General features: G+C 47.6%; 1 protein-coding gene across 1 annotated transcript; it reads right to left on the reverse strand.

Annotated features, from left to right (window-relative positions):
- Positions 1 to 8090: 8090 nt before the first annotated feature.
- Positions 8091 to 22860, reverse strand: GRHPR (glyoxylate and hydroxypyruvate reductase). The gene is made up of 9 exons (XM_048851789.2): positions 22537 to 22860; positions 18499 to 18629; positions 17373 to 17445; positions 16637 to 16753; positions 15775 to 15863; positions 14292 to 14396; positions 13023 to 13158; positions 11768 to 11898; positions 8091 to 8380 (listed from the first exon to the last, which is right to left on the reverse strand). The coding sequence occupies exons 1-9, from the start codon at positions 22599 to 22601 to the stop codon at positions 8259 to 8261; spliced, it is 969 nt and encodes a 322-aa protein (XP_048707746.1). The 5' UTR covers positions 22602 to 22860; the 3' UTR covers positions 8091 to 8258.
- Between the last annotated feature and the right edge of the window lie 1734 nt (positions 22861 to 24594).

Consider the following 24594-nt stretch of genomic DNA (forward strand, 5'->3'; position numbering starts at 1 on the left):
TCTCCCCTACAAAGCCCTAAATAACCTGGGACGGCCTTACCTGAGGGCTTGTCTCTCTCCCTGTACCATGCTGCCATTTGCAGGAATGCCTGAACTGGAACCCTCTTGTAATAAAGCAAAGCGGATGGCTGGCAGGGCATTCGGTGTGTAGGCTTGAGGACTCTGAACTGTCCAAATTTGGTGACCTTCCAGGTATGCTGTAAAACAGATCTGTTTGGGTATTTTTGGAGAAGGTTGAAGGTATGATTCCTAGAAAATGAAGTGTCTGAAAGGAGGGTGTCTGGCTGCCTGCGTTCCCATTCACTTGATTATTTTAACTGTATTGCTAATGCTATGCTAGGGTACTGAGATCCTTGCTCAGGTGTCTCTTGATTATTTAAATCTAAATAAATACAATCCTGTAATACCAACACAACCTTTTGTCTTGAAAACAATGCCCCTTGTTGCCAACTCTTCCTCTCTTGGGCAGAATGCTATATGGAAGTAAATAGCTGGAAGTATCTGGTGAGGCGCCTATAGTGGAAGAAAAAGATTTTGAATCAGTTGTGACGTTCCTTAGGGTGCAACGTGAATTGCTGGTCTGTTATGTCCCCTTAGATCTCCAGCCTGGATTGCCTTTTACACTGCCTTACTGTCGGAACAGCAACCTTTCCAGGCTCTGTTCACTCACGGCCCCCAACATGTAAAGTCATTCCTAGTCGAACACGAGTGCTATGCCCAGCCAGCCACAAACAGATACAAGGTGACACCAGCATATCCCTCGGTCCTAGCCTTGCCCCCCAAAAAGTCTTGTACTGTTCAGTGGCCCACTGGAATGTACTAGCTCATAATTAGTCTGTCATTCCAACAGTGGATAATGAATATGCACCAGCCTTGTCTCAAGTGTGGGTTTCCCAGACACTTCAAACAAACACACTGGTTTAGATAAAACAGTAAATCATGTTTAAGTGAGAAAGACCGATATTTTGTTAAGTGATTTACAGGTGATAAGGCATAAAAGTCAGATTTAGTTACAAAAGAGAAAGATAAAACCACAATCTAATTTTACCTAGGCTAACTCTAAAAGCAACATCAGTTGTCTTCCCATTAGATGCAATATAGTTCACAGGCTGCTGCTTTTTCCAGCCGGGAACCACTCCCCTTCGTTCAGTGTTCTTCAGATATTTAGTAATGTCATGGGAGAGGAGAGGTGGCCAGAGGCTTTCTCCCTCCCACTTCTTATACTCTAACCCTTTGTACTGGAAAAGTCTTTGTGGGGTCATGGGGTCAGCAGTTCCATTGTGAACTTGTTCTGCAAGCTGTCCTGTGGCATTGTAAATAATTTGTTTATAGCTCCCCTTCTGGTGAATTGCCCATTAAGCAGGCAGAATGACAGCATATTTCAGTAACAATCATAGTAAAATCTCATAGCTCCATGTACAATCTTGATATGTTAACAGGACAATGTTGTTCTGCAGATTGAGTTTTCAAATGATACAAGGCATACTTCAAACAAAATATATCATGACCATACAAAAGTGGTGAACATGGGGTGCAGGGTGTCACATGGGGTACAGTATATAAAAAGTCCCTTGGTGTTACAATAATTTTTTAAACTTGCTCTCCTCTGTCATGGAAAAAGGTCTTAGAACGACTGATGCTAGGTTAGCTGCTGGAAAAGTTTGACAAGTTAGAACACGTTTGTTGAGTTATCTGTCTAAACATACATAACACCATTGTTTGTCACTTGGTTTATCTGCCTGTAGCTTCTCTATAGTGATACCAAGAGAAAGGCATACATTTAGATCTATCTGCCAGTGTCAATTGCTTATAATGCAAACTTGGCTTAAGCACAAAACAAACAAGCCAATGGTGTCTCTATGCACTCCACACCAGGGTGATGGTGGTTTAAACACCAAGAAATCCTTGGCCATTTAATGACAATGGCTGTGATACACCCACTTCTTATTTGATCAGCTGCCCCTGGGATGACCAGATGCCTATGTCTACACTACAAAATTAGGTCAATTTTATAGAAGTCAATTTTTCAGAAGCAATTATATATAGTCAAGTGTGTTGTATATAGTCAATTGTATAGTCAAAGCATATTAAGTTGGCAGAGTGCATCCACAGTACCGTGGCTAGCGTCGACTTTCAGAGCGCTGCACTGTGAGTAGCTATCCCACGGTTCCCGCAGTCTCCGCTGCCTTTTGGAATTCTGGGTTGAGATCCCAATGCCCGATGGGGCAAAAACATTGTCCCTGGTGGTTTTGGGTATGTCATCAGTCGCCCCTCCCTCCCTCTGTGAAAGCAACAGCAGACAATTGTTTTGCAGGTTTTTTCCTGGGTTCACTGTGCATGGAATAGAATCATAGAACATAAGGGTTGGAAGGGACCTCAGGAGGTCATCTAGTCCAACCCCCTGCTCAAAGCAGGACCAATCCCTGACTAAATCATCCCAGCGAGGGCTTTGTCAAGCTTGACCTTAAAAACTTCTAGGGAAGGAGATTCCACCACCTCCCTACGTAACTGCATTCCAGTGTTTCACCACCCTCATAGTGAAAAAGTTTTTCCTAATATCCAACCTAAATCTCCCCCACTGCAACTTGAGACCATTACTCCTTGTTCTGTCATCAGCTACCACTGAGAACAGGCTAGAGCCATCCTCTTTAGAATCCCCTTTCAGGTAGTTGAAAGCAGCTATCAAATTCCCCCTCATTCTTCTCTTCCACAGACTAAACATCCCCAGTTCCCTCAGCCTCTCCTCATAAGTCATGTGTTCCAGTCCCCTAATAATTTTTGTTGCCCTCCGCTGGACTCTTTCCAATTTTTCCACATCCTTCTTGTAGTGTGGGGCCCAAGACTGGACACAGTACTCCAGATGAGGCCTCACCAATGTCGAATAGAGGGGAACGATCACGTCCCTCGATCTGCTGGCAATGCCCCTACTTATACATCCCAAAATGCCATTGGCCTTCTTGGCAACAAGGGCACACTGTTGACTCATATCCAACTTCTCGTCCACTGTAACCCCTAGGTCCTTTTCTGCAGAACTACTGCCGAGCCATTCGGTCCCTAGTCTGTAGCGGTGCATTGGATTCTTCCATCCTAAGTGCAGGCCTCTGCACTTGTCCTTGTTGAACCTCATCAGATTTCTTTTGGCCCAATCCTCCAATTTGTCTAGGGCCCTCTGTATCCTATCCCTATCCTCCAGCGTATCTACCACTCCTCCTAGTTTAGTGTCATCTGAAAACTTGCTGAGGGTGCAATCCACACCATCCTCCAGGTCATTTATGAAGATATTGAACAAAACCAGCCCCAGGACCTACCCCTGGGGCACACCACTTGATACCGGACTGACAACTAGACATGGAGCCATTGATCACTACCCGCTGAGCCTGACAATCTGGCCAGCTTTTTATCCACCTTATAGTCCATTCATCCAGCCCATACTTCTTTAACTTGCTGGCAAGAATACTGTGGGAGACCGTGTCAAAAGCTTTGCTAAAGTCAAGGAACAACACGTCCACTGCTTTCCCTTCATCCACAGAGCCAGTTATCTCATCATAGAAGGCAATTAGAATAGTCAGGCATGACTTGCCCTTGGTGAATCCATGCTGACTGTTCCTGATCACTTTCCTCTCCTCTAAGTGCTTCAGAATTGATTCCTTGAGGACCTGCTCCATGATTTTTCCAGGGACTGAGGTGAGGCTGACTGGCCTGTAGTTGCCAGGATCTTCCTCCTTCCCTTTTTTAAAGATGGGCACTACATTAGCTTTTTTCCAGTCATCTGGGACCTCCCCCGATCGCCATGAGTTTTCAAAGATAATGGCCAATGGCTCTGCAATCACATCTGCCAACTCCTTTAGCACTCTCGGATGCAATGCATCCGGCCCCATGGACTTGTGCTTGTCCAGCTTTTCTAAATAGTCCTGAACCACTTCTTTCTCCACAGAGGGCTGGTCACCTTCTCCCCATTCTGTGCTGCCCAATGCAGTAGTCTGGGAGCTGACCTTGTTCTTGAAGACAGAGGCAAAAAAAGCATTGAGTACATTAGCTTTTTCCACATCCTCTGTCACTAGGTTGCCTCCCTCATTCAGTAAGGGGCCCACACTTTCCTTGAGTTTCTTCTTGTTGCTAACATACCTGAAGAAACCCTTCTCGTTACTCTTAACATCTCTTGCTTGCTGCAACTCCAGGTGTGATTTGGCCTTCCTGATTTCACTCCTGCAAGCCCGAGCAATATTTTTATACTCATCCCTGGTCATTTGTCCAATCTTCCACTTCTTGTAAGCTTCTTTTTTGTATTTAAGAGCAGCAAGGATTTCACTGTTAAGCCAAGCTGGTCGCCTGCCATATTTACTATTCTTTCTACACATCGGGATGGTTTGTCCCTGTAACCTCAATAAGGATTCTTTAAAATACAGCCAGCTCTCCTGGACTCCTTTCCCCCTCATGTTGTTCTCCCAAGGGATCTTGCCTATCAGTTCCCTGAGGGAGTCAAAGTCTGCTTTTCTGAAGTCCAGGGTCTGTATTCCGCTGCTCTCCTTTCTTCCTTGTTTTAGGATCCTGAACTCGACCATTTCATGGTCACTACCTCCCAGGTTCCCATCCACTTTTGCTTCCCCTACTAATTCTTCCCGGTTTGTGAGCAGCAGGTCAAGAAGAGCTCTGCCCCTAGTTGGTTCCTCCAGCACTTGCACCAGGAAATTGTCCCCTACATTTTCCAAAAACTTCCTGGATTGCCTGTATGTGCAGATGCCATAGCACTGCTAGCCGTCCTCATCAATGGTGTTTTGCTTGTTCCACCGCTTCCGCTGCAACTCTGCTATCCTGATCTCCTGCGAGCTGGAGGCTTCTGCCTCAGGCTGCTCTCCCAGCTGGCAGCACCTACCCCTCCCTACCCCTTGCTTCGATGGCTCATGAAGCCTGGACAGTAGTAAGGAGCAGTTCAGCTATAGGCTGAGCAAGTGCAGAATGGTGGTAGAATGTGCCTTTGGACATTTAAAAGCTCGCTGGCGCTGTTGGTCAGACCTCAGTGCAACCAACATTCCGATGGTTATTGCTGCTTGCTGTGTGCTACATAATATCTGTGAGAGTAAGGGGGGAGATGTTTATGGCAGGGTGGGAGGTTGAGGCAAATTGCCTGGCATCCAATTTTGAGCAGCCAGACAGCGATTTGAAGCGCACAGCAAGGCACGCTGCGCATCACAGACTTTAAAAACCAGTTTCATGACTGGCCAGGCTACAGCATGACAGTTGTGTGTGTTTCTTTCTCCTTGATGCAAACCCACCCCTTTGTTGATTTTAACTCCCTGTAAACCAATCACCCTCCCCTCTTTGTAGATCCAATCCAGATCTAGTTACTCTACCAAATGTGGATACAGCCCTGTCATCCCTTGTCAAAGACAGGATGATCCCAGTTAAGGGTGATTTCTTCCTCAAGACCAGACAGAGAGGAAGACAGATTGCTTAAGGAGGAATTCTGAAGCTTCCTCTGACACCCTCTAGGTATCCACAGCCTCCATCTCTTCTACTTGAGCCATCCTGGCATGGACTGATTCTCTTTCAAGATCAGAAAATACTTCTGTGTGGGAGCCATTCTGAGAGAGCTTGCATAGCAGCAGCCTCTGTAGCAGGCACCTGTGTGACAGCCTCAGATTCACTGTGAGGACAACGGGCTGTGACCCTGCTTCATGTAATCACTTATGGCTAAGGTCACGGAAAAGGCTGATGCTCATGGCAGACAGATGCTGGCCAAGGCTATTCAGTGAGCCTCTTGACAAATCCACAGCAGGATCCTCTAAATAAATCAATGACGACTTTCCTGACATCCAGGTCCTCGAAAAGAGAATGTAGGCCTTATTTATTACAGATCACATTACTCCTTTTGTTCCTGCTCTGCTAAGCATCTGTGGAGGGACACCCAACCAGCCCTTGGCAGATGGAACAGGTCCAGGGGCACAAGGGGCAGTCATGATCATTCTGGAAAAACCCAATTTTTAATCAAGCATGACCTGGGGCTGACCCCATGACATGGTCACTCAGACAGGGAGCAGGCAACAAGAATCTGCAGCTGGTTGCATCCACACCATGTCAGACAAATGAGTCCTGGATGGAGTCTGCCTGGGTTATGCATTAGAGTCACAGGCGAGTCCCAAACCTAGGTTCTTGATCTCCTGAGCTTCCCCCAACTAGATGAAACACAGCTGCGTGAAGATGGCTATAGATTACCTTGCAACCACCCCCAGACTATTTACTCACATGCTAGTTATCCCAGCCTCTCAGAGAGAAGGGTGCACGCATATTGTTTCCTGTATGGTCTTCTGATCAGGTCCCACTCCTTGGAATGAGTGCAAGAGACAATTTTCTGCAGAGCCGAAGTTCTTGAGCAGCATGGCTTCATTATCCACCATACAGACAGCCAATTGAGTCCAGTACAGCCCAAGTTACACTTGGAAGTCATGAGAGATACTGAGCTACACTAAGTTTTTCTAACAACAGACAGGATATGCAGGATGATAGATACTATCCCCCAAGTCAGCAATCACTGAACTTTATTACAAGGTTAATATCATCCCTCGATATGATGGTATCCTCCACAGATGTCCTGCAATAGTTCCTGATTTCTCTGGATGCAGAGGACCCATCAACTCTATCTACCTTAATCTCATTGCCCAAAGCAGTATTCAAATTTCTATCCTGGTGGCTGCAAATCAGCTACGCGGCAGACCACACGGTGGCAGAGCCGGAGAGAACTGTGGTGACAACTAATGCCAGTCTCAAAGCATGGGGAGCCCATTCAGGGAACAAATCCATCTAAGGATCATGAATGGACAAGGAGCTTCAACACAGTATCAAATGGCCTCAAACAATCAGGAATGCCTTTAAATAGTGCTAACCACAGAGCTGAACAACTGAGATGTTCTAGTGATGTCTGACACCACAGCGGCAGAAGCTTCTGTCAGCAAACGAGGATGCACCAGATCCACAGGCATCCTACAGGAATCCAACTTCCTACATTAATGGGCAGAAAACAACCTTCTGTCCCTTTAAGCTTCCTATATTAATGTGGAGTTGAACATCCAGGCAGATTGGTTGGGCAGACAGAAGATAGAGACGGGGGAATGGAATCTTCACCCAGTCCTTTGACTCAATAGTCAGAGCCCTGGGTCACCCATCATGAGACCTAGTTCCAGTTTCTTCTCTAGAAGGGATCTCTGAGCCATAGCCAGGGATGCACTTTCCCCCGCAGTGATCAGGACCTGCCTTTCCACTTTTTGCAACACTCTCCAAGGTAAATCAGAGCATCAGAGTCTAAATACTCAGTTATATAAAGTTAATTATATTATACCCTCCCTGACTACACGCTTCTATTTGACATCCCACTCTAAGGGATATGCAGACCTTCTCTGGCCAGAAGAATAAAAAAAAAATCATATCTTACCAAAAACCTGCAGATCCCATCCCATGTGCTGAAAGTCATTCCTGGGAGACTAATTTTCCCTCTCACAACTATTCTGCCAACATGAGTTAAGGCAGAATTCATAGTTGCTGCATAGTAGGAAATGTTTGTAGAGTGAAATTCAGAATTTCCAATGTTCAGCCACCTGTTAACTAATCCAGAGATCTGAATATCTGAGTAGCCCCCCATGGAGGCATTTGACATACGCTGATGTGACACCTGCCCTCTGGGCTGACAACCTGGAGACTGAACTGGGGACCCTCACTGCTAAAATCGTGAGTTGCTACAATTTGAGCTACAGAGCTTTGCTCTCAAGTTAAGAGCGATAACAGACCCATATCCTCTGCAGAACAGGCATGGAGGGGGTCACGTAACATGCCGGCCCTTGGGTCACATCTGACATTAAGTACGTTTAAATCTTTTGCTTTATCAGAGCCATAAAGAAGAAAGCCACCCATCTGATTATGATTGTTGCCTTCTTGTGAAAATAGGACCAACTGATGCAGGAAAGGCAGTGATTTTCTTTGATCTCTGAGTTTCCATCCACATACAGTTATGTGCTCTCCAGAGTCCCACAAGCATTCAGTTTTTCCCTTGAAATAGCACAATATACATACTGCTTCCACAAAACCACCACACAGCTGTGTGTTACTCAAGCCTGGTTTAATAAGTTCTACCTGCAGAATGAGAGAGGCACATACACCAACTTTACAGCAGGAACAAGTCAGGATCTGTGCTGCTTCTCTGGGCTAAGAGACAACGGTCATTTCTAAGGTATGACCTGGCCTAGCCAGTGATGTTCTTGGGATTCTCTTCACAGCTGGAGTTCACTTGGCATACTTTCCTCTTTCAAGCCAGCCAGAAGGTTGTTAGCAGCCAGCACAGACATGGCGCTTCTGGTGGCATAGGTAGCACTTCCAATGTGAGGCAAAATCACTATACAGGGGAGAGAAGATGTATTTCAGAGACTGGTCTGCGCACCAAAGCAGTGTGCTTGTTTACTCTAGCACGTACACTTTCCTTTTGTGGTGGCACTCTTGTGCCACGTCTCTGTAACAAGTACTTGTAACAAGTAACAAGCCAGGATTTCACCCCAGGTTTCCAGAGTTACATCATCTCCCCAAACCATAGTCTATTAGCAGCGCTGGCTGTAGCTTCACCCGTGAACAGAAGAGCAAGGTGTTTCTGGTCAAGAGAGCGAGTGAAAGTGAAAGCCAACTCCAGAATGTCCTTGCTTTTGTTGGTGTCACGGCTACATGCCAGATGGGTTTGGTATCTGAGCAGCTCTGTCAATTAAATTAATAATACATTTTAAGCTTAATGCTTTTATAGGGGAGAGGAAAAGCATTTGTGATCTTGTACCCTTTATGTAGTATAAAAGCTACCTCTTTAAAACTAAATATTAGAAAGCGTAAAGTCATGACCTCTTGTTCCTAACACAGAATCACAGAACTGGAAGGGACCTCGACAGGTTATTTAGTCCAGTCCCCTACACTCAAGGCAGGACTAAGTATTATCTAGACCATCCCTGACAGGCGTTTGTCAAGCCTGCTCTTAAAAATCCCCAGTGATGGAGATTCCACCACCTCCCTAGGCAATTTATTCCAGTACTTAACCACCCTGACAGTTAGGAAGTTTTTCCTACCATCCAACCTAAACCACCCTTGCTGCAATTTAAGCCCATTGCTTCTTCTCCTTTCCTTAGAGGTTAAGGAGAACAGTTTTTGTCCCTCCTCCTTGTAACAACCTTTTATGTACTTGAAAACTTATGTTCCCTCTCAGTTTTCTCTTCTCCAGACTAAACAAACCCAATCTAACATCTCACAGTTTGACAAGAACATAGGACTGGAAGGGTCTTCCTGGCTCACTAACTCAAGTCCCCTGCTATCCCATTCCTGAATTTAGGAAGGGTTGTTTTTATATAACATAAAGGAACAAATTATAACCATAAATTGTTTTAATTAGGGCTGTCAAGCGATTAAAAAAATTAAAAACTGTTTAACAATAATAGAATACAATTAAATATTTTTGGATGTTTTCTACATTTTCAAATATATTGATTTGAATTACAACACAGAATACAAAGTGTACAGTGCTCGCTTTACATTTAGTTTTGATTACAAGAACTTGCACCGTAAAAAAAACAAAAGAAACAGTATTTTTCAATTCATCTAATACAAGTACTGTAGTGCAATCTCTTTATCATGAAAGTTGAACTTACAAATGTAGAATTATGTACAAAAAAAATAACTGCATTCAAAAATAAAACAATGTGAAGCTTTAGAGCCTGCAAGTCCACTCAGACCTACTTCAGCCAATCGATCAGACAAAGAAGTTTGGTTACAACGTGCAGGAGATAATGCTGCCCACTTCTTGTTTACAATGTCACCATCTGAAAGTGAGAGCAGGCGTTCTCATGTCACTGTTGTAGTTGGCGTCACAAGGTATTTACATGCCAGAGGCACTAAAGATTCTTATGTCCCTTCATGCTTCAACCACCATTCCATGCGTCCATGCTGATGATGGGTTCTGCTCGATAACGATCCAAAGCAGAACGGACTGACCCACGTTCATTTTCATCATCTGAGTCAGATGCCACCAGCAGAAGATTGATTTTCTTTTTTGGTGGTTCGGGTTCTGTAGTTGCTCATTTAAGACTTCTGAAAGCATGCTCCACACCTCGTCCCTCTCAGATTTGGGACAGCACTTCAGATTCTTACACCTTGAGTCAAGAGCTGTAGCTATTTTTAGAAATCTCACATTGGTACCTTCTTTGTCAAATCTGCAGTTGACAGGGTTTGTAAATCAAACAACGTGTGCTGAGTCAGCATCCGAGACTGCTATAACATGAAATATATGGCAGAATGCGGGTAAAACAGAACAGGAGACATACAATTCTCCCCAAAGGAGTTCAGTCACAAATTTAATTAACGCATTATTTTTTTAACGAGCATCACCAGCACGGAAGCCTGTCCTCTGGAATGGTGGCCGAAGCATGAAGAGACATATGAACGTTTAGCATAATTGGCACGTAAGTACCTTGCAATGCTGGTTACAAAAGTGGCATGTGAATGCCTGTTCTCACTTTCAGGTGACATTGTAAATAAGCAGGCAGCAGTATCTCCTGTCAATGTAAACAAACTTGTGTGTCTTAGCAATTGGCTGAACAAGAAGTAGGCCTGAGTGGACTTGTAGGCTCTAAAGTTATAAGGTTTTGTTTCAGTGCAGTTATGTAACAAAAAACAAACAAAAAAATGTATCTTTGTAAGTTACACTTTCATGATAAAGAGATTGCACTACAGTACTTGTATTAGGTGAATTGAAAAATACTATTTTTTTTTTTTACAGTGCAAATATTTGTAATAAATAAATATAAAGTGAGCACTGTACACTTTGTATTCTGTGTTGTAACTAGAAAAGGAATACTTTTGGCACCTTAGAGACTAACAAATTTATTTGAGCATAAGCTTTCGTGAGCTACAGCTCACTTCATCGGATGCATTCAATGGTTTTTCCACTGAATGCATCCGATGAAGTGGGCTGTAGCTCACGAAAGCTTATGCTCAAATAAATTTGTTAGTCTCTAAGGTGCCACAAGTACTCCTTTTCTTTTTGTGAATACAGACTAACACGGCTGCTACTCTGAAACCTGTGTTGTAACTGAAATCAGTATATTTGAAAATGTAGAAAACATCCAAAAATATTTAAATAAATGGTATTCTATTATTGTTTAATAGCGCAATTAATTTTTTTAATCACACGATTAATTTTTTTATTGGCTTGACAGCCCTACTTATAACACGCTCATCACCTCGGTATCTGAGCACTAAGGTCCCAATCCATTGATGTTAATGAGACTACTCATGCTCAAAGCTAGACAATGTGCTTAAGTCCCTTGCTGAAATGGGATCTAAGTTCTCTGATGGAATACTGAGATCAGTCAGTGAGATGTTTGCAAATGAGCAAATACATTTTAATTAACACACACACAGCTGACAAGGTTTTCCCTCCTCAATGCCCCTCATATCACACTGCCTTGCTACGGCTCAATGCTATGAGCAGCTTGCTTAAGGACACATGGTTTGACTTTCCCTTGCCTGTGACTAATTAGCCCCTCATATTAAACCCTTGCTAGACATGAACCATGCCAAGCTCACCAGGACTGAAATTCCTTGTCAGGTCAGTGTGGCAAACAGAATAGCAAGAACTACATGAGCCCCCCACCTCTAGCCACTAGAAGCCACTGCCTCCCCATTAGAAGTGCAGGAAGTGGAATGTAAGAGAAGGTGCAAACAGCTGCTGTTTGCAAAGACGGTGGCTTACCACAATTCTTCAGGGAAAGGAGAGGGTGGTCAGTAGGCAGCGGCTCCGGGGTTGTGACATCCAGACCAGCAGCTGCAATCTGGCCACTAACCAAAGCCTGGTACAGATCTTCCTGGTTCACCACCGCTCCCCTAAGAAACACAGTTTAAACTATACAAGAGCTAGATATTGTTACTAGTAAGCCAGACAAGCATGGGATACAAACACTGCCACGTGCTTAACTTTACACACTCGAGTCATCCCACTGGCTTCAGTGGAATGACTCACCTGCCTGAGCGTTTGCCCCATCAGGGCCTTAGGCATGAATAATCAGCTCTGTATGTCACTCTGTGCCCGTTGTTCCATACCACTAACCATCAGGTTCTGCTTAACTGTTCTCTCCATGTTCTGTACCGGGTTATTGTAACAGTCACTGTACTCAGGTACAAACCTGGCTGTAGTCCAGGGGTTCTCAAACTGGGGCTCAGGACCCCTCGGGGGGGTCACAAAGTTATTATATGGGGGGGGTCACGAGCTGTCAGCCTCCACCCCAAACCCCGCTCTGCCTCCAGCATTTATAATGGTGTTAAATATATAAAAAAGTGTTAATATATAAGGAGGGTCGCACTCAGAGATTTGCTTTGTGAAAGGGGTCACCAGTACAAAAGTTTGAGAACCACTGCCGTAGTCGCCCATTGCATTCTAATCCCATTTGGACACACATAATTTGAAGTGTGTTTAAGCACCGTTTTAACCCTCAGCTGTAACATCCATGTAGATGGGACCGTAGCATCTGGCCAAACCCAGGCGGCTCCTATCTTCCCTGGTGACAGCCCGCACACCCATTCCTGGGAGAAAGGCGTTTGAGTGTCACTACCAACACACACAAAGCTTTTCCACCCTGGAGAACAGCCGCAGCCGCTTCCTCCCAGGAAGGAGAGACTCTAAAATGGCACCCACTTTGCAGCGTTTAGAGCGGCAATAATCCCATGATGTTCGCTGAACTCCACCCTAATGGGGAGAAAAGTTACTTTCTTGTGTACATTAATATAGAATATCCATTTAAAAGATAGTCGCAGCAGGCCAAGCTACAAGGCTAGCAAGCACAAGCTCAGAGCTGGTGCCACAAGCCAATATTGGCCCCCCATGGCTATGGCAATTTCAGCATAATCCCTTGACCTCCGTAACCCCCGTGTATCAGGTACCTGAATATCACCTGCTTTTCCTTTTGCACCCACAATCTAGTCTTGTTTAAGATGACAGTGAAGACTTTCACCTGCTTGTGTTGATAAACACAGACGTTTTCTTCATTCGGCTGAAGAAATCCTTGTTGCACACTCCTTTAGTGTCAGGAGTTAAGGAACAGGTAACAACCACAAAGTCTGACTCCTCTGCTAGCTTGGCGAGTGGGACTGGGGGGAAAAAACCCAAAAAAACCCCACATGTAATGAGTTTCCTGGGGGGAGGGAGGGTCTGGTTTATTTTCACTAGTTTGGGAACTACCCAATGTCCATTAAATAGTCATTAGTGAGGGATTATTGCTTCAGGAAGACCTTGCTAACCTCACCCCATGACTGGGTTGCCAAACCCAAACAAAAACAACATATAAACAAGGTGCCATATTTTAAAGGACCTTTAAAAAGAATAGACCAGGTTTCATCAACCAAAAGAGGAAATTTACCTATGCTTAGCAAGTCCGTCTTCTACCCCAGAGGTGGCTGCATTGTGCATTTCAGGGGTGGTACAGATTAGTTAGCAAAATATTACCATAATATTTTAAACGAACATTTAGAAGTTTAGGGATCTGGGGCAAAAATTGGGGATTGGTCCTGCTTTGAGCAGGGGGTTGGACTAGATGACCTCCTGAGGTCCCTTCCAACCCTGATATTCTATGATTCTAAGTTCTGTAAGGCCTGAAGACAGATTTGACAACTCTTTCAGCTTTCACCCAAGGAAGGGAGGAGAGAAATAGGTAGAGTTCACTGGATTTACAAACCAAAAGATTGACCCCAACAGAAATTGATTTTTTTGGAACCGTTTATTTTTCAAACACAAGTCACAGCTGGGCAACAGCTTGGGACTTTGCAGGAAAAAGTCTATCAGTGAGTTTGAACATGCAGAAAGGCACAGTACAGAGAATGTGCATTATTATAGGTAGGAAAACAAATACTTGATATAAACGAGACTATATCTGAAGAGAGTCTCATTTGGGAATTGCCAGTTATTTCTAAGAGGTCTGGGATGAAATCTTGGCCCCACTGAAGTCAGTGGGGTCCAGATTTCACTCATGACATTGTCACCACTTTCAATCAACAACATACGAAATGCGGTCGTGCTCTACACTCAAACACCAGCCACTCTTTGGGGCCTTAATAATAATTCAGCACTGCTACACTGCGCTTGAGGAATCCTTCAAGTTTCCAATCACCACACCCAAGGACAAGATCTTCCCTGCATCAACTCATTTGTACGCTTTGTTATTCTGCACTTACGAAGAAAGTTTTGTTTCCAGAGCTGTGTTTCCAGCTTCATTTAGGTCTCTTACCAAACTCGGCTTGAAACTCCACGGCGTTCTCCGGTTTTGGGCGACTTCCCGTATACAAAAATTTCTTGACCCCGAATGGCTTTAGACGGCACGCCACTGCCTGTCCTAAAAACAAGACAAGGTCACGTCTCTGCACACTGAGATCATGCACTGCATCAGGTATATCACTAACCCTGCAATCTGACAGCCCAAAACCGAGCGTATTGCTTCTGCATCTTTCGGCAAGGCCGCAGAATGCATCCACTATTCACTCAACTGCAATGAAACCTGCCACTTTCATTAAGAGATTACTGTAACTTCCCCAGCTAGGATTGTCACTGAGGTTTCCCATTCATTATGGAGGGAACATGCTCTCATTCACTCCGTGGGAAGTGAAGGAATTTTTGATTGGTAGGGCGGCTGCAGCAAAGGGAATGATGGGACATTAAATCTGAAGTGACATTTTGGAGAGAAAATTTAAGGGAGATTAAAAAAAAAAAAAAAAAAAAACTGAACATTGACCAACTCAACAAGCTAATAGACAAGCCAGCACTCCCGTACACCATGGACTTTGTCTGGGATATTTGTTTAACTGAAATAAAGCAAGAGAAAGTCCAGTTTGCTTTAGGAGTCTGATAAGGTGGAAATATGTGCATGTTTTACAAATTAAGGTCTAAGCCTGATTGCAATCGCACGCTAACTGGTAGGATGGAGAGATGCATTCCTGCTTAGTCAGCCTCGGGCTCCTGGCGGGGGGGCAGGTGAATGGGGGAGTGTCCCATCAGCCACTGGTTTGAATGTCCTCAGAATCTTTTGTCCTTTACAGTTCTCTTTATTTATTTTGCAGTTTCTGTGAATGTGCTCAGCACCGCTACCACGGGGCAAAGTTAAACACAAAATTGTTACCATAACCAAAGAATGAAGTAACTTGTGAACTCCCCACCTAACGGGTGAGAGCATAAATGTCTGCTCAGCAAAAGCCTGTGTGAACACAGGGGCTGAAAGCTACACCCAGGATTCATCGGATTCTATGAATAACAAGAAAGAGAACACTTGAGTCATGGGTTGTTCCCTGCAGGAAAGGGGGCTGGACACAAGTTCACATGCACACAAAAAACAGAGGCAGAGAGAAGAAAGTTTCTGGCGATGATAAAATTGAGTAAAATATTAAAGCTACAGACAGTACACACTGGAGATCTAAACATCAGCTTACTGATCACTGAGTTCGTTATTTTAATCAATCATTCTATTCTATACAGGTAGTTGTACTGTGCTCATCACCACAGTAACTGAGCGCCTTCCACAAGTGCATTAAGTAATGACAGCTGGTCTGTAGCTGTTCTCTCATCCTCTCCCCAGAGGGAGAAGTGTGTGCAATGAAGTGTCTTCTTTTGGAAAATTATATCTTACACACACACACACACGCGTTGCTATGTCAGTCAACAGTGCTCACATTATTGGGAGATAAATACTAGTATATATCTACACAAAAGAATACACTCACCTATTCTTCCCAGCCCTATGATTCCTACAGTGCTACCGGACAGCCCGTATCCACACATCCACAGCGGCTTCCATGTTGTCCAACCACCACTACAAAAGGAAGTGAAATACAAACAGATGTTAGACCAATTCCATTTTCCAGGTTGGCTTGGAGTCTGGATATGGACCCAACAAATTACAAATGGCACAAATACTTCACAACCCATGTGTCACATACTGGTAGAAATGATTTAGCACCCTAGAAACAGGTATGAATGGTGCGAACATGCAGCGACGGGGTCTATAATGTTCCTGCTTTAAGTCACCTTAGCATTAATTAGAGCAGCCTCAAGACTGATCTAACTTTTGTTCCACTCTCCACAACCCCTGGGTACAGCCTTTGTGCAGTGAACTCTGGCCATACCCACAACGTCCTTCCCACACTGGGAGCAGGTCCAGTGCAGGGCCCTTCTAGCTGCTCTCTTCTGGCCGGGGAGGCCCCATGCACAATCTAGGGGGCTCTTCAGGGGGCCATTTTCACCTCCTTTAAGGCCCCTTTATACTGCTACACACGCTCTAGCTGGATCACTGCCCAAGCACACAGAGTTATGCCTTAGATTTAGGACTTAAAACTGCCTCTTTGTTAAGGTGCAAGATAATTGCATTTAACTCACTGGGCTCATAGAACGATGTTGATCTCAGCTAGTCCAGTGCAAATCCAGAGTAACTGTAACTGCATCCATTTAAACTTCTCAAGGCAGGGACTGCCTTTACTTTGGTGTATTCGGGTCCAGGATTGATCAAGCACACAGTCTATGGAGTTACTCCAGACTCACACTGACATCACACAGCTCAGAAGCCAGTCCTAAATTGTAAATACTCACTTCTTCACTTCCTCCACTGACTCCGGCAGCCTGCGACACGTAGCTAAGAGCAAAGCTACCGAGAGCTCAGCCGTGGCATCGGTCAGGATGTCCGGGGTGTATCCCACACGGATTCCACTGCAATTTAAACACAGCATTTCAGTCCTCAAGTGTTAACACATGAAATGCTCGTTTGTTTACATTTGGATGAAATCCTGTTTGTATTACACTGCATTCTGCTGGGCATTTTTTCTACACATGTTCTTATATCACCATCTTTTCGGAGCATCAACCAAACCATAATTAATCAATCACTGACCCTCACAACCCCGCTGGGAGCTCAGGCAGTACAGATGGGGAACTGAGGCCCAGAGAGACTGAGGGTCACGTTTTAAAAGCTATCTAGGTGCGTAAAGATGTAGACAGGTGCCAAATGGGATCCTTTAAAAATCTGGTCCTTATGCTCAGATCCTCAAAGGTATTTAGGTTCCACTGAAATCAATGGGAGTTAGGAACAGACATACCTTCAAGGATTTGGCCCTAAGTGGCTTTCCCAAAGCTGGGAGCTGAACCAACATTTCCCGAGTCCCAGTGCAATGCCTTACCCCCAAGCCGACCCATCCTCTGTTCCAATTGGTTTCTCTCAATTAACAGTTCACCATTTCTTTCACCCAAGAGAATGGCAGGGGACACAGAAAATAGCAGAAGAAAATGCATTCCATGGTTACGAGTGAGCACACAAAGGAGCAAACAATACCGCTTTTTAATTTCTTCTAGAGCCAGATGGTCAACACCCACAGACAGCGTGCTGATTGTTTTAAGGTTGGACCCTGCAAAAAAAGTAGACAGAACCCTCAAAACCTACTGAGCTTAAAAAGACCGAAACACAACAACAGAACAAGGGAAAAATTAAAGGATAAAAATGTCTTACAATTACTGGTTTGTAATTGTCTGAATCTTCGGAATCTACTCTAATGACCAGAAACACCTAACAGGGCTGAAACTGAAGGAGGTCAATACTACTTTCTCAGACAGCTGACTCTGGACATTTGACAGTGCTTTGTGTCTAGTCAGTTTCATGGTTTCCCCCTCACAGCTGGTCAGTTTCCTCCTTCACTTGAGATTCACAGAGTTAGGCCAGAGTGACCATTATGGCCATTTGATCTGATCTCCTGTTAACACAGGCCAGGGAACGTCACCCAGTTATTTCTGCAACAAGCTCATAACTTCTTTTGGATGAGAACAGATTTTTTACAAGACACCTTGTAAACATTAACTGGGAAGGGAAGCAGAAAATCCCTTTAAAGAACTGAAACCAAAATCAGGAGGATTTGCCAGAAATAGGATTTTTTTTAAATGCCAAAAACATCAAAGAAAGTTGACAGTGTTCCGTTAGCTAAGGAAAAGTCTCTTTAAAGATGCTGTATCTATATTCCTAGCTTCTTCTCCTTGGCTGGGATGGGAACAAGTAATTCTTTAGTGGTCATTTTCTGGGGAACTCTACCCTAGGCACAGAAGTTTTTTTTTGCAGGGAAAAAAACACACACCCAAAAGGGACTGACAGTGAATTCTGGCTAGTGAGGTTCACTGGACCCTGAATTTCTGGCCAGCGGACATCAGGGAGCTAGACACATCTCTTCATGTCTTACAACTCTGTGCCGCCGTGATGGAGGGACACAGTGTGAGGTGGAATTGAAGTGGAAGATTCGTATTAATGCATGGCAGCAAAGGAAGGCTCAGCCAATCCGCTTCTCAGGGCTGTGAGGGCGAGACACCGGGACTGAGATCCAGGCAGCACGGACACAATTCTGTATGTCCTCTCTTTCTTCAATGACAAAGGATCAGCTAGAGCCATTCACAAGAGAGCCGCCGCCCATACCCACCTGCTGCATCAAGGACCTCTTTGTCTATCTGGTCAGACAAGACACAGAGCAGTCCATGCTTCCCAGCCACCCCCGCCAGCAATTCTGACCGCGGGATAGGTTCGTCTGAATCCCATTGCTGGATGCTGCAGCTACAAGGATACAGGAAAGTCACAATCACATTAAAGCAAGAGAAAGAGGCCCCCTTCAAGCCAGCACTCCGTACTGCCCCAGGTATTCGTACTGTTTTGCCAAGGGAAATCAACAAAATGGAGTGAGAAACACACTCTTATTTTAGGCAGGGAGATTAGGATTCCCTCTTTTCCTCCCTTGTGGATTGCCCTTTCACATCCAGGATGGTGGCACACAGTTGCTAAAATACAGCCACATGGTGTCCTGTGTAGCACACGCAAGCCACCTGTGAACTGGCACATGAAAGGTCCAGCACCTTCTTTCAATAACTGCAGCGGCGGAAGGAGGAAGAATAGTAGCGGGATCTCTTCAGACATAGAGCAAAAAACATTAGTCTTGCAATGACCTGACAACACATGCACGCTGCTTGCTTGGAACACCTTCTGAGCTCTGGCATCACTTTCAGCTTGGTCAAACCTTGCCTCAAGCCCGCATCAGCTGGGATCACTGCATACTGGTCTGGTGTTCTTTACATAGGCTGTCTAACGTGGAAACCTTGGTTTTTAAAGCTCTAAATGGTACAGACATTAGGGCAGGTCAAGAACTTCCCCTTGAGCCTCAGCCTGGACGGTATCTGTGCTCAGAAGTGACCCATCTTTCAGGGATCCCCCCAGCTGGACTGCATCAGCAGCCCTTACTGTGGAGAGTCCTGGGATGCAGAACTGGCTTTCCCTTAACCTTTGCCCCACTTCATCCTTCCAGTTTTAAATAGCAAATGAAACTTTCCCTGGGTGGCACTTGCCTCTCTAGGTTCTTATATGGCTCTCCCATCACTGGAATATCCAAGCACCTCCTAATCAACAATGAATTTATCTCCACAGCACCCCCATGAGGCAGGGAAGTATTGTCATTGCCATTTTACAGATGGGAAAACTGAGGCACGGACAGACTAAGTGATTTTTCCAAGGTCACATAGGGCAGTCTGCATCCCTAGCCAACCCCTTAATCACACAAACCTAACTGCCCACTCCTTTCTGAAGGCCTTGTTTTGGATGTTGGTCGATTTGCTCTTTTCATTTTACTGCCCTCGGTGTCCCAACAGTGCTCTGCGAACACACTTCTGCAAATCAGCGTGGGGGCCTACAATTTTACAGAAGGCCTAGAATGCTGCAGGCAATTTAAACGAAGACACCACACAACCACTTACTGCCCAGGTACTAGCGGGGAGGGGGGGGCCAGGGGTCACTGCATTTCCGTAACCCCAGTAACTGATATTTTGTCATATGTGAAAGTTGCTTGTTTTCTTAAAGAACAAAAACAGGCACAAAACACAACGTAACTCATTTTAGCACATTCAATGCACGAAACGACGCTGAGCTGTCGGAACCTATGCGCCAGGAGAAGCGTAATCCAATGGCAGCCACAGCAGAGCTGGGGGCGGCAGAGGTTAATTCTTTTAAGGCACTGTTTGCCCTTTGGCTTTGCATAGACAAAATAATGAAGGGGGAGGGGTCAGCTGTAGTTAGGAAAACAACTTTCAATACAAGACGCAGGTTTTGTTTCTGAATGTTTTGCCTGGGAAGTACTGGAAGGTCAGAGATAGTTAAACTGGTGATCTGAGGATAACGTACAATGTCAAACTAAGGTTAAAACATTCAGGTAACCCATAGCCAGAGAGAGGGAGGGAGGACACATAACAGGCCTCCTTCTGCTCCCATTGAAGTCAGTGGCAAAACTCCCATTGATTTCCCTGCTGCAAAACATAGGCCCTGATCCTACCAACACCTAGGCATGGCCTTAATTTTATACATGAGTAATTCCACTGATGTCAACTGGATTAACCAGGTGCATAAAATTAAGGATATACACAAGTGTTTACACAATTGGAATTGGGACCTTAGCTAGCTATATTCTATGCACAGCATAGTTATTGTTATTTTAACTTTTTGCTTCCTGGAATCAAAGGCACCGACCAGCATCAGAGATCAATTGTTTACAAAATAGTTTGGCATTTTAAAATTTTTTTTTTTTAAAGCAAAGTCTTTTCAAGTCACAGGAAGGGGGAAAAAGGATTCTGGGCACATTTTTCAAAAGTGCCATATATCCCAAAATCAAGGGGAGTTAGACCCCCCAGATCCACAGAGATAGTTATACACCTAAGTGATTTAGGAGCCCAAATCTTATCGAAAGTCAGTGGGACTCAAAGGCTTCAAAGGACAACATTTTCAGAAGTGCCTAACACAAGAAGGGCACAGCAGTTTGTTTCTTTCCTTGTAAATAAACACTAGCTCTCTGTCCCCCAGGCCTCAGCCTCTGACGGGTCATTTACAAGAAAAAAGGAAATTACCACCCTTCTATAAACGCCTCTGATCATCCGAGTTTGTCATGGAAAGGGTCAGAAACAGACGGAACTGCCACCACAACAATCCGCATTGTAAACACCTGCCCTTGCCCTCTGGGACACAGAACACACCGGCGCCCACCCTAGATAATCACACTGTGTATCTCGCTGTCTGAAACAGGCTGTGAACTCTTCAGGGCTGGGTCTCTTGTCTTTTTACTAGGGCTCCAGGTCCACTTACAGAGTGACAAGTGATGAACTCAGCGACTACATCTGGACCCAAAAACCTTAATTTCCCTTCTGGATCCTTCTCTCTAGAGCAGCATCTCAAGGTTCTTATTCTCAGGCTGGCAGCTCCTGGGGGCAGGGGCGTGTTTGTACAGCGCCCAGCGCACGGGGCCATGGCGGGCGCTGCGGGGCACCATGGCCACACGCAGAGCAGATAACACCGCAACAAGGACCATTTGACAAGGCGTCTTCCGCCTGCCCCTGGCTGTCGGTGGCAGCAATCGGAAGAGGACCCCAGCGCATTTCAGGGGGGCTGTGCGCCCGTCACAGGCGCTGGTGACGGACTCCTCAGCCCCCGGGACGCAGACATGGGGCCTGCCTTTCCAGAAGCAGCGGCTAATCCTGGGTGCCCAGGCTGCCACCCCTCCGAGGCGCTGCCCGGGCCTCCCAGCAGGGCCGGGGCTGCTCAGCACCGCTCAGGATCGAGCCCCGAGTCGGGCAGCCCCCGCCCCCCGCAGAGCCCCACTGGCCACGGCACCCGCCTGCCGCGACGGGCCCAGCGGCCCCCGGGGCCGCCGCACGTGGGGGGAGCCCAGCGCCCGCCCGGCCCCGCCGCCGCCTGCAGACCCCGCCCGGGGGGCCCCGGCCCCGGCCCCGCCGCCGCCTGCAGACCCCGCCCGGGGGGCCCCGGCCCCGGCCCCGCCGCCGCCTGCAGACCCCGCCCGGGGGGCCCCGGCCCCGGCCCCGCCGCCGCCTGCAGACCCCGCCCGGGGGGCCCCGCCGCCGCCGCCGCCTGCAGACCCCGCCCGGGGGGCCCCGGCCCCGCCGCCGCCGCCGCCTGCAGACCCCGCCCGGGGGGCCCCGGCCCCGCCGCCGCCGCCGCCTGCAGACCCCGCCCGGGGGGCCCCGGCCCCGCCGCCGCCTGCACACCCCGCCCGGGGGGCCCCGGCCCCGGCCCCGCCGCCGCCGCCTGCACACCCCGCCCGGGGGGCCCCGGCCCCGGCCCCGCCGCCGCCGCCTGCACACCCCGCCCGGGGGGCCCCGGCCCCGGCCCCGCCGCCGCCTGCACACCCCGCCCGGGGGGCCCCGGCCCCGGCCCCGCCGCCGCCTGCAGACCCCGCCCGGGGGGCCCCGGCCCCGGCCCCGCCGCCGCCTGCAGACCCCGCCCGGGGGGCCCCGGCCCCGGCCCCGCCGCCGCCTGCAGACCCCGCCCGGGGGGCCCCGGCCCCGGCCCCGCCGCCGCCTGCAGACCCCGCCCGGGGGGCCCCGGCCCCGGCCCCGCCGCCGCCTGCAGACCCCGCCCGGGGGGCCCCGGCCCCGGCCCCGCCGCCGCCTGCAGACCCCGCGCCCCGTCTTACACGCCGGCCTGGCTCAGGGCCGCCAGCCCCTCGCGGGGGATCCGCCGGGTGACAAACGCCTGCATCAGCCCCGCAGCCGGCCGAGCGGAAAGCGGGGGCCGCCCCGGCTTCCCTGAACCCTCGCCTGGCTGCCCCAGCGGCCCCCCGCGTCCTCTCTCCGCCTGGGCTGCCGGCCTCCTTCCCCGCCTGCGCGCGGCTCGCTCCGGCCTGTCTGCCCGGCGGACCCCGGGAGCAGCCGGCGGGTGCTTTGCGTGGCCGGGAGCGGCAGGGCCTTTGCCTCTGTCTGGATCGTTAGCTGCACGCTCCGATCACGGGCTCCTCCCCCGGGGCAGGGGCAGGGGCAGGGGCAGGCGTGGCTAGACGGGAGCAGCCTCCCCCGGCTGTTGATCACTTTAGATAAGCTATTACCAGCAGGACAGTGGGGTGGGAGGAGGTATTGTTTCATATTCTCTGTGTGTATATAAAGTCTGCTGCAGTTTCCACGGTAAACATCTGATGAAGTGAGCTGTAGCTCACGAAAGCTCATGCTCAAATAAATTGGTTAGTCTCTAAGGTGCCACAAGTACTCCTTTTCTTTTTGCGAATACAGACTAACACGGCTGTTCCTCTGAAACCCCGGCAGGTAGTTAACCTGGAAGAGCCATTTTGGGGCGCTTCACGGAGTGGCAAAGCACACGTGGGACCTTCCATCCAACTTCTCTTTTCTCTTGTCAGAGGTTCCCTCCCGAGCAGCAGCGAGAGGGAAAGCTCCTGAAGGGGCATCCCTGGTTCATACTAAATTAAAGCGATTCGCTCGCCAAAGGGGTGGCTGGAAGGGTGTGACACCCGGCTCCAGAAGGATCAATGGAAGTGCTGTTGGACACTGCAGTTTCATCAACCTGAGAATTGCACCCTGGCCAGCAATCCATGGAGCGACTGGTCTAGCCTGTTTTAGGAAAGGATCAGCTGTTTACCTCCAAGAATAACATTGTCAGATGCAGAAACTAAGTCATAAAGTTACAAGGGATCCCAGTTCGATCGCTTCAGAGTCCGGAGCATGCACTGATCAGCCAGGGGGTTCAAAAGGAATTTCCCACCACTACAAAGGATTGTACAGTCCAGTAGGTACATTATGGGTTAGTTGTTTGTTCCTTCCTCTGAAATATCAGGGATAGGCCTGTTGGGAACACTGGGGCATGGCCACTAGGTAACTCGAGGGGATGGAAGACCACGAGTGTCGATGAAGCCCCCTCGCACTAGGCCCAAGTGTCCTTGCCTCTCTCCCCCCCCCCCCCCCCCCCCCCCCCCCCCCCCCCCCCCCCCCCGCCCAGAGGCACTCGCAGCAGCTCTGCATACTAGGCCCAAGTGTCCTTGGCCCCCCCGCCTGGAGGCACTCCCAGCAGTTATGCTGAGGATCTGCAACAATATGTTGCAGAGTCAGACTGCCTGAAACTAAACAAGGCCAAACAGGGCGGATATGGAAGAAAAATGCTGAATAAAGCAGCTTTATGTATAGTTTAACAAATGATACAAAAAACAAGGGAACTAGCTGGTAACTGGATTGGCTGGCTGTATGGATACTTAGGGCAGCTTGCTATTGGATAAGTATGCTGAAGAAAGGATGTATAAAAGCCTGTGTAACTTCCTGCTTTGTGTGCAGGATTTGAGATTCTATTCTCCCTGTACCTTTTTGGAGCTTCAAATAAACTTTTCTGCTTCTCCACCCCATTGTGATTACTGGGTGAAGCACACCGGGTGGCGAACCAACCCCCTGCTGTTGTTTTGCCTCTCGGCACTGGGTGCCGGCAACAGGCCTGAGACAGGTTATCAGACCACTTCAGTGTTTCACACATTAAAGCTGACTTCCCTTGGGCGCTGCAAATAAGTCAAGAGGGAACGGGGAAAAAATGTATTTCTTTATGGCATCCTCATTTTCAGTAGCACGCTGTGAAAGCTGGCCCAGCTTTCCTAACGCAACAACGATGGGTCAGCAGTTGGTACCTTGGCAGAACGCAGCAGGGATTTCTGAACCCTGTTTCCAGGGCAGTCCCGGGCAATGGCTCTGCGTGTGCGTTAACT

This window comes from Caretta caretta, chromosome 5, assembly GCF_965140235.1.
Source record: "Caretta caretta isolate rCarCar2 chromosome 5, rCarCar1.hap1, whole genome shotgun sequence".
NCBI classification, from domain to species: Eukaryota; Metazoa; Chordata; order Testudines; family Cheloniidae; genus Caretta; species Caretta caretta.